The 13,887-nt window shown below is 49.5% G+C and overlaps 1 protein-coding gene across 11 annotated transcripts in view; it reads right to left on the bottom strand.

The window, feature by feature from the left end:
* Positions 1–13,887, bottom strand: part of BAZ2A (bromodomain adjacent to zinc finger domain 2A) — a 1,342,005-nt gene that overhangs the window by 1,054,501 nt on the left and 273,617 nt on the right. For all 11 annotated transcript variants that reach the window (XM_078689111.1, XM_078689116.1, XM_078689113.1 and 8 more), the window contains 2 exons: positions 3,988–4,209; positions 2,679–2,852 (listed from right to left, as the gene is read on the bottom strand). In XM_078689111.1, coding sequence (XP_078545237.1) covers positions 2,679–2,852; positions 3,988–4,209 — 396 coding nt within the window. The remainder of the gene's footprint in view (positions 1–2,678; positions 2,853–3,987; positions 4,210–13,887) is intronic.

Here is a 13,887-nt window from a genome sequence, read left to right as displayed (position 1 = left end):
CAAATTCTGTTTAAAGAATGCTGGCCCTTTGTCATGAGTGGCTTTAAACGCAATGCAGAGAGCCTTAAACTGTAGAAGTCTATCCACTGTCAACCAATGAAGAATTTTGAGCGCTGTGGCGGACGATTTGTGTTTCGGAATATTCAACAATAACACTATCTGCAACTTATTGAGGCATTTTTTTAGAAAGTTCATGAAAAGACCATTACAGTAGTCGGCTCTAGATAGCACAAGAGCCGAAACCACTAATTTCCTCAAATCCACTGGGATGTATGGAAGGATCTTTCTCAATATTTTTTACATATAGAAGGAGGCTGCTGTCACCTGGTTAACATGGCCCTCAAAGAAGAGCGCCGAGTCGAACGTAACCCTCAGGTTTTTTACCTTATTTTTTGGATTGGGAATCAGCCCCAATTCTAGGGGCCACAAAACAGTGGTCCAAAAGTTAGTGTGGTTGCCAAAAAATAAGACTTCAGCTTCAAACAATTCAAGGACATCCAATCCCCCACCTGACGGAGAACGGTATGGAACTGTGCCGCTGTATAGTCTGGAGAACTTGACACCGAGCACACAATCAGAGTGTCATCTGCGTACGAGATAGCAGAGAAATCCAGGGCTCTAATTAGCCTAGCCAGTGGTGCAACATAGATATTAAAAAGGGTAGAGCTCAATGACAAGCCCTGTGGTACTCCACATGGCAACGTGAAGTTTGGCGACTTGAAATTAGCAAGAGCCACAAATTGCTCCCGACCAGACAAAATTATTTTAGTAAAGTGAGCGATTTCCCTTTGATACCAACCCTCTCCAGGACTTGCAATAATTTCCGATGGTTTACCGTATCAAATGCTGCAGAGAGGTCAATCAGCACAAGTGCTGCATTGCCTCCCGCATTAACGGTCTGCCTAATCATTTCAGATGCTGAAATCAACACCATTCAGTACTGTGTTGCTTCCTAAAGCCAAACTGGGAAGTATCTAGACAGCCATTTTGATTTTACTTACTGTCACAAGCTTAGGACAGTTACATTCCTGCACCATCAGTGAAGACCGAATACACAGTTGCAATTTCTTGCCTGAAGGGTAGCAGTCAGAAGCTTATTTGATGAGCACTAACTCACTGAAATTACACAGCGACAAAACGGATGCACTTCATTTAGCTCATTTAGTTGTTCCCTTGATCTGGACCTTAACCTCATGGCCATCGGAGCTGGGTTTTCTTACTAATTCTTTAATCTCTGCTTAAAATGTCTATATCATTCGACAGCAACCTTTTTGTTGTGAAGCGGAATAAAGTAACATCCATCTTCTTCTTTGAGTTTAAAGTAAAAGTGTTCCCCTTATACCTTTGAACTGTTGCCTATTTGAAGTCCAAGCACTCACTAGAATATAGATCTGGACTAATTTCATTCACCCAATCTTTGGCTGCCTGCCTACCTCCTCAATGCCTATAGCTGATTTAAAAAGCTACAACTAGCCTTATCCTTCTCATTGTCCATCCAGGTTGCTATCTTATCTCCTCCTGCATTATCTCAACTCTCTTCAACAGCTTCCCGTGGCCAAGTGAGCTTTACTGAGAACTCCCTGCAACTGCCACAGTGCAGATTAAAATAAAGATTCAGCCTATCTTCAGGAGTATTTTCTTCCATACCAGACATCACGATTGTTAATAATATTAATTCATATTTATAAAGCACAAACATATAACCCCCTTAAAGGTTTCAAGGCACTGGGGGCCGTTAGGGAGATTAAGTGAGATATTGCCCAGTCACATGATACTGAGCTGAGCTGCCACCGGAGATCAAACCGTGAGCCCTGCACTCCGGAGTCAGTCACTCTGGCCACTGTGCCACACCTCTCCCTCTTGTTTCCATCTACCACTGCCTATCTTCCACAATGCACCAAAAGTGTTCACACCCGCACTGGCTGACACTTTTTCAACCATCCTGCTGTTAAACAGTGGAATTTATTTTTATTCTGGTGATTTTCGAGTTACCAATTAGTTGGCATTCTCCAACCATCAGAAGACATTGCTCTTTTCTTGGCTCTAGTTCTCATCTCCATTCTCTGCTCTTCCATCCCCTTTAGCACCAGACTATCCATTTTAACGGTGTGTTTCATTAATAAGACACAATATGAAATTAAACAAAACCTATTTGAAAACCTACATTTAGCCACCATCAAAACCACTACAAACTTAATCTTAGAACCGAGAATAGAACTTTTCAAATATCCGACACATATTGCCAAAAAAACCTGACCGGGCGAAACAGTCTTTGGCATAAAATGAGATACTCTGGGACTTTCTATGCTTTGAGAAGTATTCTCAGACACCAGTAGCTTTCACAATATCACAATGGTTGTAGGGTAAAATAAGGAAGGAGAGAAATCAGTGGATTCTAGAGCAGCAGGAAAAATTACCTACTTGTAACACCAGTTTTGAGTCCTAGTACTTTTCATTATTAAAGTCTTAAACACAAAGCATATCTGTCTATATGGTGCATTACTGGAAACTCAGAGAAAGAAAAACAGTGCCGATGTTAAGGCAATATTTCATTTATACTTTATAGCTTTTAATAAATGAAAATAAATCCAGTGAACTGGATGGGAACTCTTGCAGTACCAATCATGGCTGTACAGATATCTGCCATTTTATCAATACATTGAAGACCTTATGCACACCTGGGCAGTCCGCCTGGACCAACTCAGTCTCTTGGACAGCATCTGAGCAACTGCCATCCACAACCTCTTCCACAGAAATGTTTTGGAAATTCTTCTCCAGCAAGAGATTCAGGCCCGGTGCACTGTCATTTTCCAGTTCTACATCAGCCTCACTCTGAAGGTCAGAGTCATCGTCTTAAAAAGAAAACAAATATCAGGGAAAAAACATAATGCCACTTAATGGGAATGAGGGATGTATTATACAGAGTATATCAGGAGAGAAACCCAGAGGGCAAAAGGCAACATTTTGCGGTTTAATTATTTTAATCAAGAGTTCAGTAGGCTCATCTGAATGTTATACGTTACAGTTTTAAATTCAAAATCCCCTTTAAAATGAGGTAAACCGGTTGTGATTCCTGCAACGTTAGTTGGAACAGGAACTATTGTGCGCCATCCCACAGACACAAAAGCTTGAGAGAGAGGACAACAGTGGGAGGCTGGTGGACAATAAGCTAAACAAATGCAGAGATTTATTTCTTAGAGGCCCCAGAATGAGCTGACATGGATTTCAAACTATGGTAGAAACACAGCAAGAAAACAGTGTACATTTGTGTTCACCTGTAGGAAACTAATTATTTATAGAGGGAGTGATATCACAGTCAGATATTTCTATTATTACAAAGATACGGGGCTGAGGAGAAAGACCTAAAAAATGTCAACAGGTGCATCCCCCAAATCAACTACAATGATGACCAAGAGGATAAAAATAGACTTGTCTACCCTTTTTGTTGCTATTTGAAAGTATTTAATTTTTAAGTTTTTGGAAGCACTCACATATCAGAATTATGATAGGTTACCATTCTGCATAAAAGAAAATCATTTATTAAAGAAACAAACGAAGAGCAACTGTTCAAATTTACACTCCTACATAGAAGCACAACTTAGATGACCAGGAGTGCAAGAATTGCACTACTTTTCCACCAGATCTACCCTGACCACCTCACCCTAGGCATGTTCGTTAGCAGATAAAAGTAAAGTAACACAGGTTTCTTTAGACCAATGAACCTTACAAAGGGAAAGGCCGTGCAACTTAACAAAAGTTATGTTAACTTCAGAAGTTCAAGGGAGAAAGTGACCCATTTAAAACCACAATTAAAATTAATCTGGGTGAGGACAATTAAATCCACAGTTTCAAAGAGTTTGTTTGGAAGATTATATACAAATTACAAGACCGTGGTTCTCAAAGCCCTAAACAATTACTAAAGAAGTTAGAGCTACAGTTCTTTTGGCCATGCCTTAAGAAAGCATGCAGTTTAAGAAAGTGACCTACCTTGCATCACTGACTCCTCCAAGATAGCAGAGGCAGTAGTGGCAGCAAAAAGAGAAGTGGAGTTACGGCTGTCTTCCGTTAGGATACTAAAGGAAGTGGTGTTGGCAAATGATGGGGCATCTGTGCAGTCAAGAGCAGATAAGTCGTCTGTGCCATCCAGAGAAGCTCTCTCTGTCTCGCTATCTGTCTCCTCCATGTCATACAGACCTCCACCGACTGAATCTAAGTGGAAAAAGGCACAGATTAGCTTTGGCCACATAGGTTAATATTAAATGGGGTTAGCAGAGCTTATGATATCTTCTTGCAGAAGCCAAATACCTAAACTATTCAGATTATGTTGCCTCTATTCCTGTACGATATTCTTCTGAGCAGTTCAACATCATTGCTTCTATATTAAAGCAAGTAATTCAAGGGAATACAGTTTAATTATTTGTAGACTCAATTTAGTTGTAAGGTTCCTATACCCTTTAATATGTACAGACGAAATGAGTAGGTGACACCACAGCTTCAAACTTGCTAGTAAAATAAAAAATAGTTTGTCTGAAGCACAAGTTACTTACCTTCTGTAACGATATATCTATAAGAAACAGTAGTTAGTATTAGATTCCTTACCTTAGAATATTCCCAGGCGTCAGACTGGATCCGGAAACTTTTGCGTAGCAGTACCCTTGCGCGTCGGTAGGCGTCGTCTGCGGCTCCGCGTCCGTCGTCAGCGTCGTTGGCACCAGGATGACGTCGCCGGAGCTTTTCCGCGCCAGAAACGCAGAGCCATGATAAAAGCCAACACTTGTGCCATGAAACTAGGGCCCTGAAAGGGGATGACCTTAACCCTAGATATCGGTTCGCAGAACGGGGAGGATGGGTGGGGCGGTAAGGAATCTAATACTAACTACTGTTTCTTACAGATGTATCGTTACCGAAGGTAAGTAACTTGTGCATCTGAAAGAAACAGGTTAGTATTAGATCCCTTACCTTATAATAGATACCCTAGTAATACCAACCCCGGTGGTGGATCTGCGAACCAATGATCACACCAGAAAGTCCTGGAGAACGGAACGACCGAAAAAGCCATCTCTCCGGACTTGGCTGTCCAGGCAGTAGTGTCTTGCAAATGTATGCAACGAGGCCCACGTAGCCGCCGACAGATGTGCTGCAAGGGGACTCCCCTGCCCAGGGCAGTAGTAGCCGCCGTGGCCCGTGTGGAATGGGCACGAAGCCCACAGGAGGCTCCTTTCGAGCCAAAGAGAAACAGGCCTTGATGCACAAGACGACCCATCGAGAAATGGTTTGCTTGTGCACCGCCGGTCCCTTCTTAGCGCCCACGTAACCAACAAAGAGTTGGTCATCCACCCGGAACTGGCATGTGCAATCCAAATAGAATGAGAGCGCACGTTTTGGGTCCAGACGGTGGAGCCTCTCTTCCTCTTTCGAGGGATGCGGAGGCGGAAAGAAGGTGGGCAAAGTGATGGACTGTCCAATGTGGAAGGCTGTGACTACCTTGGGCAGGAAAGAGGGTCGCATCCACAACACAACTTTGTCCGGATGGACTGAAAGGAAAGGAGGCTTAGAAGAAAGAGCTTGGAGCTTACTCACTCTCCTGGCAGAGGTGATGGCAACCGGGATATCGGTCTTCAGAGTAAGGAGGCGAAGAGGACAGTTATGAAGTGGCTCAAAGGGAGCGCACATCAGAAAAGTTAGAATAAGGTTCAAGTCCCACTGAGGCATCACGAAAGGAACTGGAGGAAACATACGAGTGATGCCCTTCAAAAACCTATTTACAACCGGGGACTTGAACAAAGAGGGCTGATCAGGTAGCCTTAAGAAGGCGGAAACGGCTGAGAGGTAGCCCTTCAGAGTGCCCAGAGCAGAGCCACCGCTGGGCAAGAGAAAGAAGAAAGAGGAGAGAGAACCTCTGAAAGAAGGGCAGAAAGGGGATCCACAGCCTGTGCCCCATGCCACAAATTTGTTCCACCTGCAGGCGTATACCGATTTTGTGGAGGGACGCCTGGCTGCCAGAATGACATTACAGACTTCAGGAGGCAAGTCAAATGGCCTCAACTGCCGCCGCTCAATCTCCACGCATGTAAGTGGAGACTAGACAGGTTCGGGTGGAGGACCGTCCCCTGCTGCTGCGACAGAAGGTCCTCCTGAAGGGGCAGACGAATCGGGGGATCGACAGACATGCTGAGTAGCTCGGGATACCAGAACCTCTGTGCCCAGTCCGGAGCCACAAGGATGACTTGGGCCCGGTTGCGCCTGATCTTCAGCACTCTGGGCAGAAGTGGTATAGGCGGAAAGGCGTACAACAGACAGCAGCTCCATTCGCGACGAAAAGCGTCTCTGAGCGAGTTGGAAATTCCAACGGGCAGAACTGATGACATTGCGCTTTCTCTTCTGTGGCGAATAGATCTAACCAAGGCTCTCCCCACTGCTGAAACGGCCTTGCGCCACATCCGAGTTCAGACGCCATTCGTGATCCATCATGCACTGACGGCTGACGTTTGTCCGCCCTGGCGATCAGGGAACCTGCCAGGTGTTGAACCACCAAGGTCACGCCCTGATGTTCCAGCCACTGCCAGAGGCGGAGAGCCTCCTGACATAGGGTCTACGACCCCACCCCGCCCAGTTTGTTGCAGTACCACATGGCGGTGGTGTTGTCCGTGAACACCTGCATTACACTCCCCCGGACAGAGGGGAGGAATGCCTTCAGTGCAAGCCGGATCGCCCGCAGCTCCAGAAGGTTGATATGGAGCTGGGACTCCGCCGGAGGCCAGAGGCCTCTGATCTCCGCCTCTTCCATGTGGCCTCCCCAGCCCCGGAGGTACGCGTCCGTCACAACTACGTGCTCCGGTTGGGGTAGGGAGAGGGATCTGCCGCTGACCCAATTGCGGTCTGTGAGCCACCACTGCAACGGTCTTGCAGTGCCCTCCGAGATCAAGACATGGTCGGACAAGTTGCCCTGATGCTGGGCCCACCGAAACTTCAGGTCCCACTGCAGAGCTCGCATCCGCCACCTAGCGTGATGCACCAGAAGGATGCAGGAGGCCATCAGCCCCAGAAGCCGCAGTGTCAACCTGACAGAGACTCGGGATAAAGGCTGAAAGATATGAATCAGAGCCTGAATATCCCGAACCTGCTGTTCGGGAGGATAAACTCGAAACTGTGCCGAGTCTAGAACCGCTCCGATGAAGAGGAGCTTCTGAGAGGGACACAAGTGCGACTTCGGTACATTGATGGAGAACCCCAGCAGGTGCAGGAGGTCGGCCGTAGTCTGGAGGTGGCTGACTACTGTCTGGGGCGAGCCCGCCTTCGACAACCAGTCGTCGAGGTAGGGGAAGACTGAAACCCCTAACCTGTGCAGATGAGCTGCGACCACCGCCATCACTTTCGTGAACACCCTTGGGGCGCTGGTAAGGCCGAAGGGGAGCACGGTAAACTGAAAGTGCTCGTGGCCTACCGTGAACCGCAGGTGTCGCCGGTGGGCCGGCAGGACGGGTATGTGGAAATAAGCGTCCTGCAAGTCCAACGCTACCATCCAGTCTCCTGGGTCCAGGGCAGCTAAGACCTGAGCCAGTGTCAGGATCTTGAACATCTCCTCCCGGAGGAAGCCGTTGACGTTCGGCAGGTCCAAGATAGGGCGTAGGCCCCCTTTGCCCTTCTTGGGAACAAGAAAGTAGTGGGAGTAACAACCACATCCTACTTCTGGCCCAGGAACGTGCTCGATGGCCCCCTTGGCCAAGAGGGCCGTAACTTCCTCTAGCAGAAGATTCAAGTGATCCCCCGACACGCGGTGGTACTGCGGTGGCATGGCTGAAGGGGTCGCCTCAAAGGGGAGGGAGTAGCCCCTTCGGACGATTTGCAGCACCCACCTGTCCGATGTGATGTTGCGCCAGTGGAGGAGGTGATGGCGAACCCTGCCCGCCACTGGCATCACGTGGGCCTGAAAGCTCTGACTAGGAGGGATTTGAGGCGGATACTGCGGGGGTAGATGTGGACTGGCCTTGCCGTTGTCCCCAGGCACCGCCACGGCGGTTACCACGTCCGCCACCGCGCTGGATGTTAGGCTGCGGCCCGTGGCTGGCAGGACGTGTGGGGGCGCCCCTTCCTTGGCCACGAAAGGCAGCAGATTGCTGGCGTGGGCCGACAGGCCCAAGGACTTGGCCGTAGCCCTGGAGTCCTTAAAGTGCTCAAGCGCACTGTCTGCCTTGTCGCCAAAGAGGCGACGGCCATCAAACGGCAGGTCCATAAGGGTGTTTTGGACATCAGACGAAAAGTTGGCGGACCTCAGCCAGGCGTGGCGACGAATCGCCACCGTCGTTGCCATCGCTCTACCCAGCGAGTCCGTTGTATCCAGCCCACATCGGATGGAGTACTGTGCCGCATCTCGACCCTCCCCAAGGGCTTGGGCGAGTTTAGTCCGGGCCTCCTCCGGACATTGTGGCAGCACGTCCGCGACCGTGTCCCACAGGGAGTGGGTATAACGGCCCAAGAGGCACGCCGTGCTAACGGACCGCAACCCCAAACTCAGTGAGAACATCTTTTTGCCATACTGTTCGTACCTTTTGGATTCCCGATCGGGGGGAGCCGTCGGGAATGCGGTCTGGGAGTTAGAGGCCTGTATGACCAGGCTCTTGGGAGTGGGGTGGGTGGACAGGAAGCAAGGGTCGTCCGGAGCCGGGCGGTAGCGTCTGGCCACGTTCCTATCTACAGGGTGCCCTGAAGAACGTCAGACAAGGCCTCATTAAACGGCAACAGAGGCTCCGAAGAGCTTGCTTGCGGTTTAAGGACCTCAGTGAGGAGGTTAGTCCTCACGGCTGCGACGGGGAGTTCAAGGGATAAGGCCTTGGCCGCCCGCGCAAACACCACACTATAGGCAGTCCCCTCCTCCGAAGCCACGGTAGGAGGGGAGACAAAACCAGTGTCTGGCGAAGTGTCCAGACCACTGGCGTCCCCTAGCTCACCTGCCCAGTCCTGATAAGACTGGCACTCACGTGCCAGAGGGTCCTCAGACCCCTACCAATCCGCCTCGCCACCCATCTCCTGGTACTCAGGGTAAAATGATAGGGCCGGATCACAGAAGAAAAAATCTTCTCTCGGCGTCAAATGCGGCGTTGAGCGAAGTCGCTCCGGCGTCGGAACCGGACCGAGGGGGGACTGGGAACGACGTCGTCCGTGGACGGTGCCGGGGGCGACACCCTAGGGGCCGGCGAGGTCGTAAGGTCGACCGGCGACGACCCGGATCCGGATCCAGCGGGGCCCTGCGGCGCCGGGATCTAAGTCGCCGACGGCGCAGGGGCCGAAGCACCCGGCCCGCTTGGGCTCCCAGTCGGGGCCCGCTTGGCCCGAAGGCGCCGCAGAACCCGACGGAGGAGTGCGCGACCTCATGGCCGTGAGGAAGGCGTCAATCTCCTCCGGCGTCGCGTTCTGCCCAGGGACCGGCGTGTATGGAGCAGGCCGCGGCGACCGTGGCTCCACCGTGTGGCCCGAACCCACGGCCGCGTCGTGTGGAGTCGGAAGAGCGATGTCGCTTCTTTGACTTCTTGTGCCTCTTACCTGAGGACTTGGAGCTCGAGGAGTGGTGACGAAAAAAATAGGAACTGACGTCAGCGCGCGAGGGCGGCGTCTAAGTACTCTGGCGACGTCATCCCGGCGCCAACGACAGACGCGGAGCTGCAGAAGACGCCTACCGACGCGCAAGGGTACTGCTACGCAAAAGTTTCCGGATCCAGTCTGACGCCTGGGGATATTCTAAGGTAAGGAATTTAATACTAACCTGTTTCTTTCAGATAAAGGCTGTAAATAAAACCATGCTACCTTTGCAGCCAAAAACACCAACATATCAAATATTACATCAACATTAATACAAAAGAAATAGGTGCCAGTGTTGCTTCATCAAAAAAGACAAATATATATTTGTTTTTTTTATTTTTTATTTCAAAGTATTTTATTGATTTTAATTAACAAATACATTAGCATTTCTGTCACGGGGTTAGCCAAACGTAGTACGTATTGCGGTGATTACAGGTACATGAGATATAGGTTTAGCTGATCCCCTCTAGATGGCTTGCAGAGAAATTAGGCACAGTGTGATAGAAAGAAAGAGACAGGAAAGAAAGGGGTGAAAGTAGGACACGAGAAAGGCTCTGTAGCAATGAGTCTAATTGGGGTTATAGTCATCTGACACCCCATTAGTTGACCTGTGGCGGAAATGGCAGACCAAGTTGGGAGCATTCCATACTCGCTCGTTCCCCTCCCCCCGGGCGGGGTGGGACGAGGGAGCCAGAATGGATTCAAGGGGGTTCATAAGAGTCTAGGTATAGAGGCTTGTGGTACATCTTTGCATTTCAGGATAGGTGTCACAGGCCAAATACACAGCTGCATCATCAATACTCATGTATATGTTTCAGCACCATACTGCAACAAACATTAAATACATGTTAAAAACTGCCTTGAACGCTTTTGAACAGTTTGTACTCATTTTGTCAGGGCAACAATTCAGATTATCCTGTAGCAATCAATCCTGGCCTACAGGACAGGAAGCCCCAACAGCTGGACATGGCTCCCAGCAGTGGCACAGCTCTTCCAATTCGGACATGTGGGTTTAAGTGTGTGCATTTTTCTAGAAGCCTTCTGGAAGGTTACATGGGTCGAATTTCATTTACTTTTTTGGGTTTCGCCTGCCGAAAGGCTGCGCTCTGCGCAGCTTTTCAGCGCAGGTGAAATCCTATGTCGACACTCAGCACTTCTGGAACGTCCGCCGGCTCTCATTGGCTAGCTCCATAAATGGAGGCTAGCCATTGGGTGCCGGATCTGTCCGTCAAGGACGGACCAGATTCGGGGGCGTTCCGGAGATTTTTTCCCTGGGCGGAGTTACGTTTTTTACCGTTCCCTCCCCTTTCACTGATGCGCTGTCCATTCCCGCCCCCTCCGTGTGCCTTTCCGCCCTACCCTCGCTTTCCGTCCTCTCCCGCCCCCTCCCGCCGTCCGTGTCCTCTCCCGCCCCCTCCCGCCGTCCGTGTCCTCTCCCGCCCCCCTCCCGCCGTCCGTGTCCTCTCCCGCCCCCCTCCCGCCGTTCGTGTCCTCTCCCGCCCCCCTCCCGCTTTTTTAATGTGTGACGTCACCTGCCGCCTGCCCCCTCCCCACATGGTAAACATTACAGCTCTCCAGTTCTTTCGTTAGTAGTGTGTGAAGATGTTGCCATTGGAATCTGATGGCAACATGTGCCTCCTAAATGTGCCTCCTCGTGATTCGCTATCATGCACACAATTACTAATGTCTCCCCATGCGCATCGAGCTCGTGCGTCATGGCGCTTCCCCTGAGTGAACGTTTGACGCATTGCTGAAAGTGTTATACACTATATCTTGTTGTTTTCCGCTATCACGAGCTATCTATCATTAGCCAATTGGGGGACTGTTGATGTTCTGAAGGAAAGTGTGTGGCAGGGGCGGAGTCTGAAGGGTGCGGTGAGTTTGGGCATTCCCTGCCCATCCTGTGAAAAGGAGAGCCATTTCTAAAATATTAAGAGGGCCGTGTACATTTTACGTACGAGTGGTGGACGCCCGCCTGATTCTTTCTATTCACCAATGCGTACTCCATTTATAAATACACCTGTCCGTGTATGCGTGAAACTGGCAAGGCAGGAACCCAGCGCAGCACTTAAGGGCTGAGGTGGAGGCCAGGATGGCGGTGCAGAAACAGAGTCAAGAATCGTGTACATCACTTGAGGAACTACACATCTCTACTGCATTCTATTTCACATATTTGCATTGCATCATAGTTCTCATAATTTCAACTGCCCGGTTTCCCTTCCGCGTCTCCACAGCCCCTGAAAGCCCTGCAGCGCACAGTTGACCTCACCCTGTATTCACGAGGCGCTATGGCATGCACAGACCAGTTAGACGCTACAAGTGCCCCGTTTGTGTTTCCTTAGAAATAGATACTTTCTGAATTCTGCATATGACCGAATTACTGTTATAAATAGTACTATGGCAGGCAGGCTAACCCTTTGGTATCCACAGAAGTCCGTCTAACAAAATCGTATCGGCCAATCACGTGGCGCTCAGCAGAGACTGGATTGTTTCTTGGGCTAGACATGTGATGTGTAACTGCAAACCAAAAATATACCAACGTTATCAGTCGTGGAATGATGACGAACAACTGCGGCAGTCCCGGTGGGTTTGAATCAGCAAGTTAACAAATACATCCATGTCTGCAGTTCTCATGTATTAATCTTGACTTTTTGAAACAATGAAAAGGATTGCAGCTGAGCATACATTTCCCTTTGTTCTTATAGGGAGCGACATTTTCGTTCGGTTGCGTTTCAGAAATGCACCAATGTTGTTTATCTTGCCCTTGTTTCTGGTGACGACGTAATTTTCGTTCCGGAACTCCCCTTTTCGGCGGCTCTGAAAGGGCCGCTGTGTGTCGAAATGGTTTGGAGCCGGCTCCACCGGGGAGAAACGGGGGAGGCCGTGTTTATTCTGAACCAAAGGCCAATCAAGTCCAGGGCTGGCAGCGCGGCACTTAGGAACATGTGCATTAATACAAATTGTAATTAAATGGATTCCCGCGGCACCAGTAATGATGCTTTAATGAAGTCTTCTGCAAGAGCAATCGGTTTGAAAGGCCGGCTGCAGATGAAGAAGAAATGATAACATTTTGGATACGCGGCGCTCGGAGGTTGAAGGATGGGTTCCGCTGCCAGGCAGCGGTGCCCCTCTGCGAGGATTTACTGCGGCTGAACCAGAAGTATGCTTGCAGTGCTGGCATTGAATATGTGTTGCATTGCATGTCGAAGAGGGCCAGGCCATTTCGAATCATGCAAGGGTTAACATATGTATGCAAAGGATGTACACACGATTCTGTAGAGACCGCGGTTCCATGTGAATCATTAGATAAAATACCAACGTATAAAGTACAAATACTATCATAAGTGATTAAAAAAGAAGACAAAAGGGAGAAATCGGGAAATCATGGTGACCTTCAAAAACAAAATGCAATGAAAAAATGTCACGATGTTGTACAAGCGTGTGTGCCCCCAAATTGACATTGTCATTGGCCGATGTGGACGATATATGGGGACTTTCAAGGGTGGTGAATTATCTCATTCAGTTTTGAAACACCAGTCCATATGATGACACTTTTGCGTGAATGACAGTGAATCCCACCCTTGGCCAATGGCCTCTGTGATTGGGCGGCGGTTGCTGCCCCCTGTCCAGGGAGCAGCAGCGCGTGCATTGAATAATTGAATGAAGTGTTGATTTAGGAGGGCAGAGGACGGGACGCCCTTGGCACGGCCGCTATCCCCGGAGGCTGCAGGGTTGCGGGCGTTGTGCTGGCAGGAGTGTTACCTACACAGGCTATGCTGAGCTGTGGTGAGAGAAGGGGCGTTAGATCGCTACTGAGGCCTTTTCACCAGTCTTGGAGTTTGCAGAGGAAGGGCACGTAAAGGTATAATGCCATCACTGCTGCGATGAGGGAGTGGTCATTGCGCGCTGGGGCTCTCCCGAAGCCTGCTGGATGAGAGGGCAACGTCGGAGCGCGAAGGCCTAGTATCTTTCTGTGCACACATTGGTGCTGCTGCCCCCACAAGGAGGGGGAGGAGAGGGCCGGTGGTCGTGGTGAAGGCGTTGCACCTCGTGTCTGCGGAGGAGGTCCACCTATTGGGTTTCGCCTGCCCCCTTAATAGCCATTCGGTAAGTGGCCGTTGGACTACTTAATATAATAAAGATCACATGGCCTAATTCCAGGCATTTTAACAATTCTGAATGTGTTTGTTTTTCTTCACTTCCTCCATGAGAGTAAGCACTGGAGCCGCATTGCCTATTCTGCTGAGCTGTGTTTTAACTCCGTGGAGTTTGGCGAAGAAAAGTGATTTCTGCCTGTTAATATAAAGGATC

The sequence above is a fragment of the Lissotriton helveticus genome, chromosome 1_1, assembly GCF_964261635.1.
Source record: "Lissotriton helveticus chromosome 1_1, aLisHel1.1, whole genome shotgun sequence".
Taxonomy (NCBI): domain Eukaryota; kingdom Metazoa; phylum Chordata; class Amphibia; order Caudata; family Salamandridae; genus Lissotriton; species Lissotriton helveticus.
The sequence above is the reverse complement of the archived record's forward strand: the minus strand, read 5'-3'. Positions and strand labels throughout refer to the sequence as shown.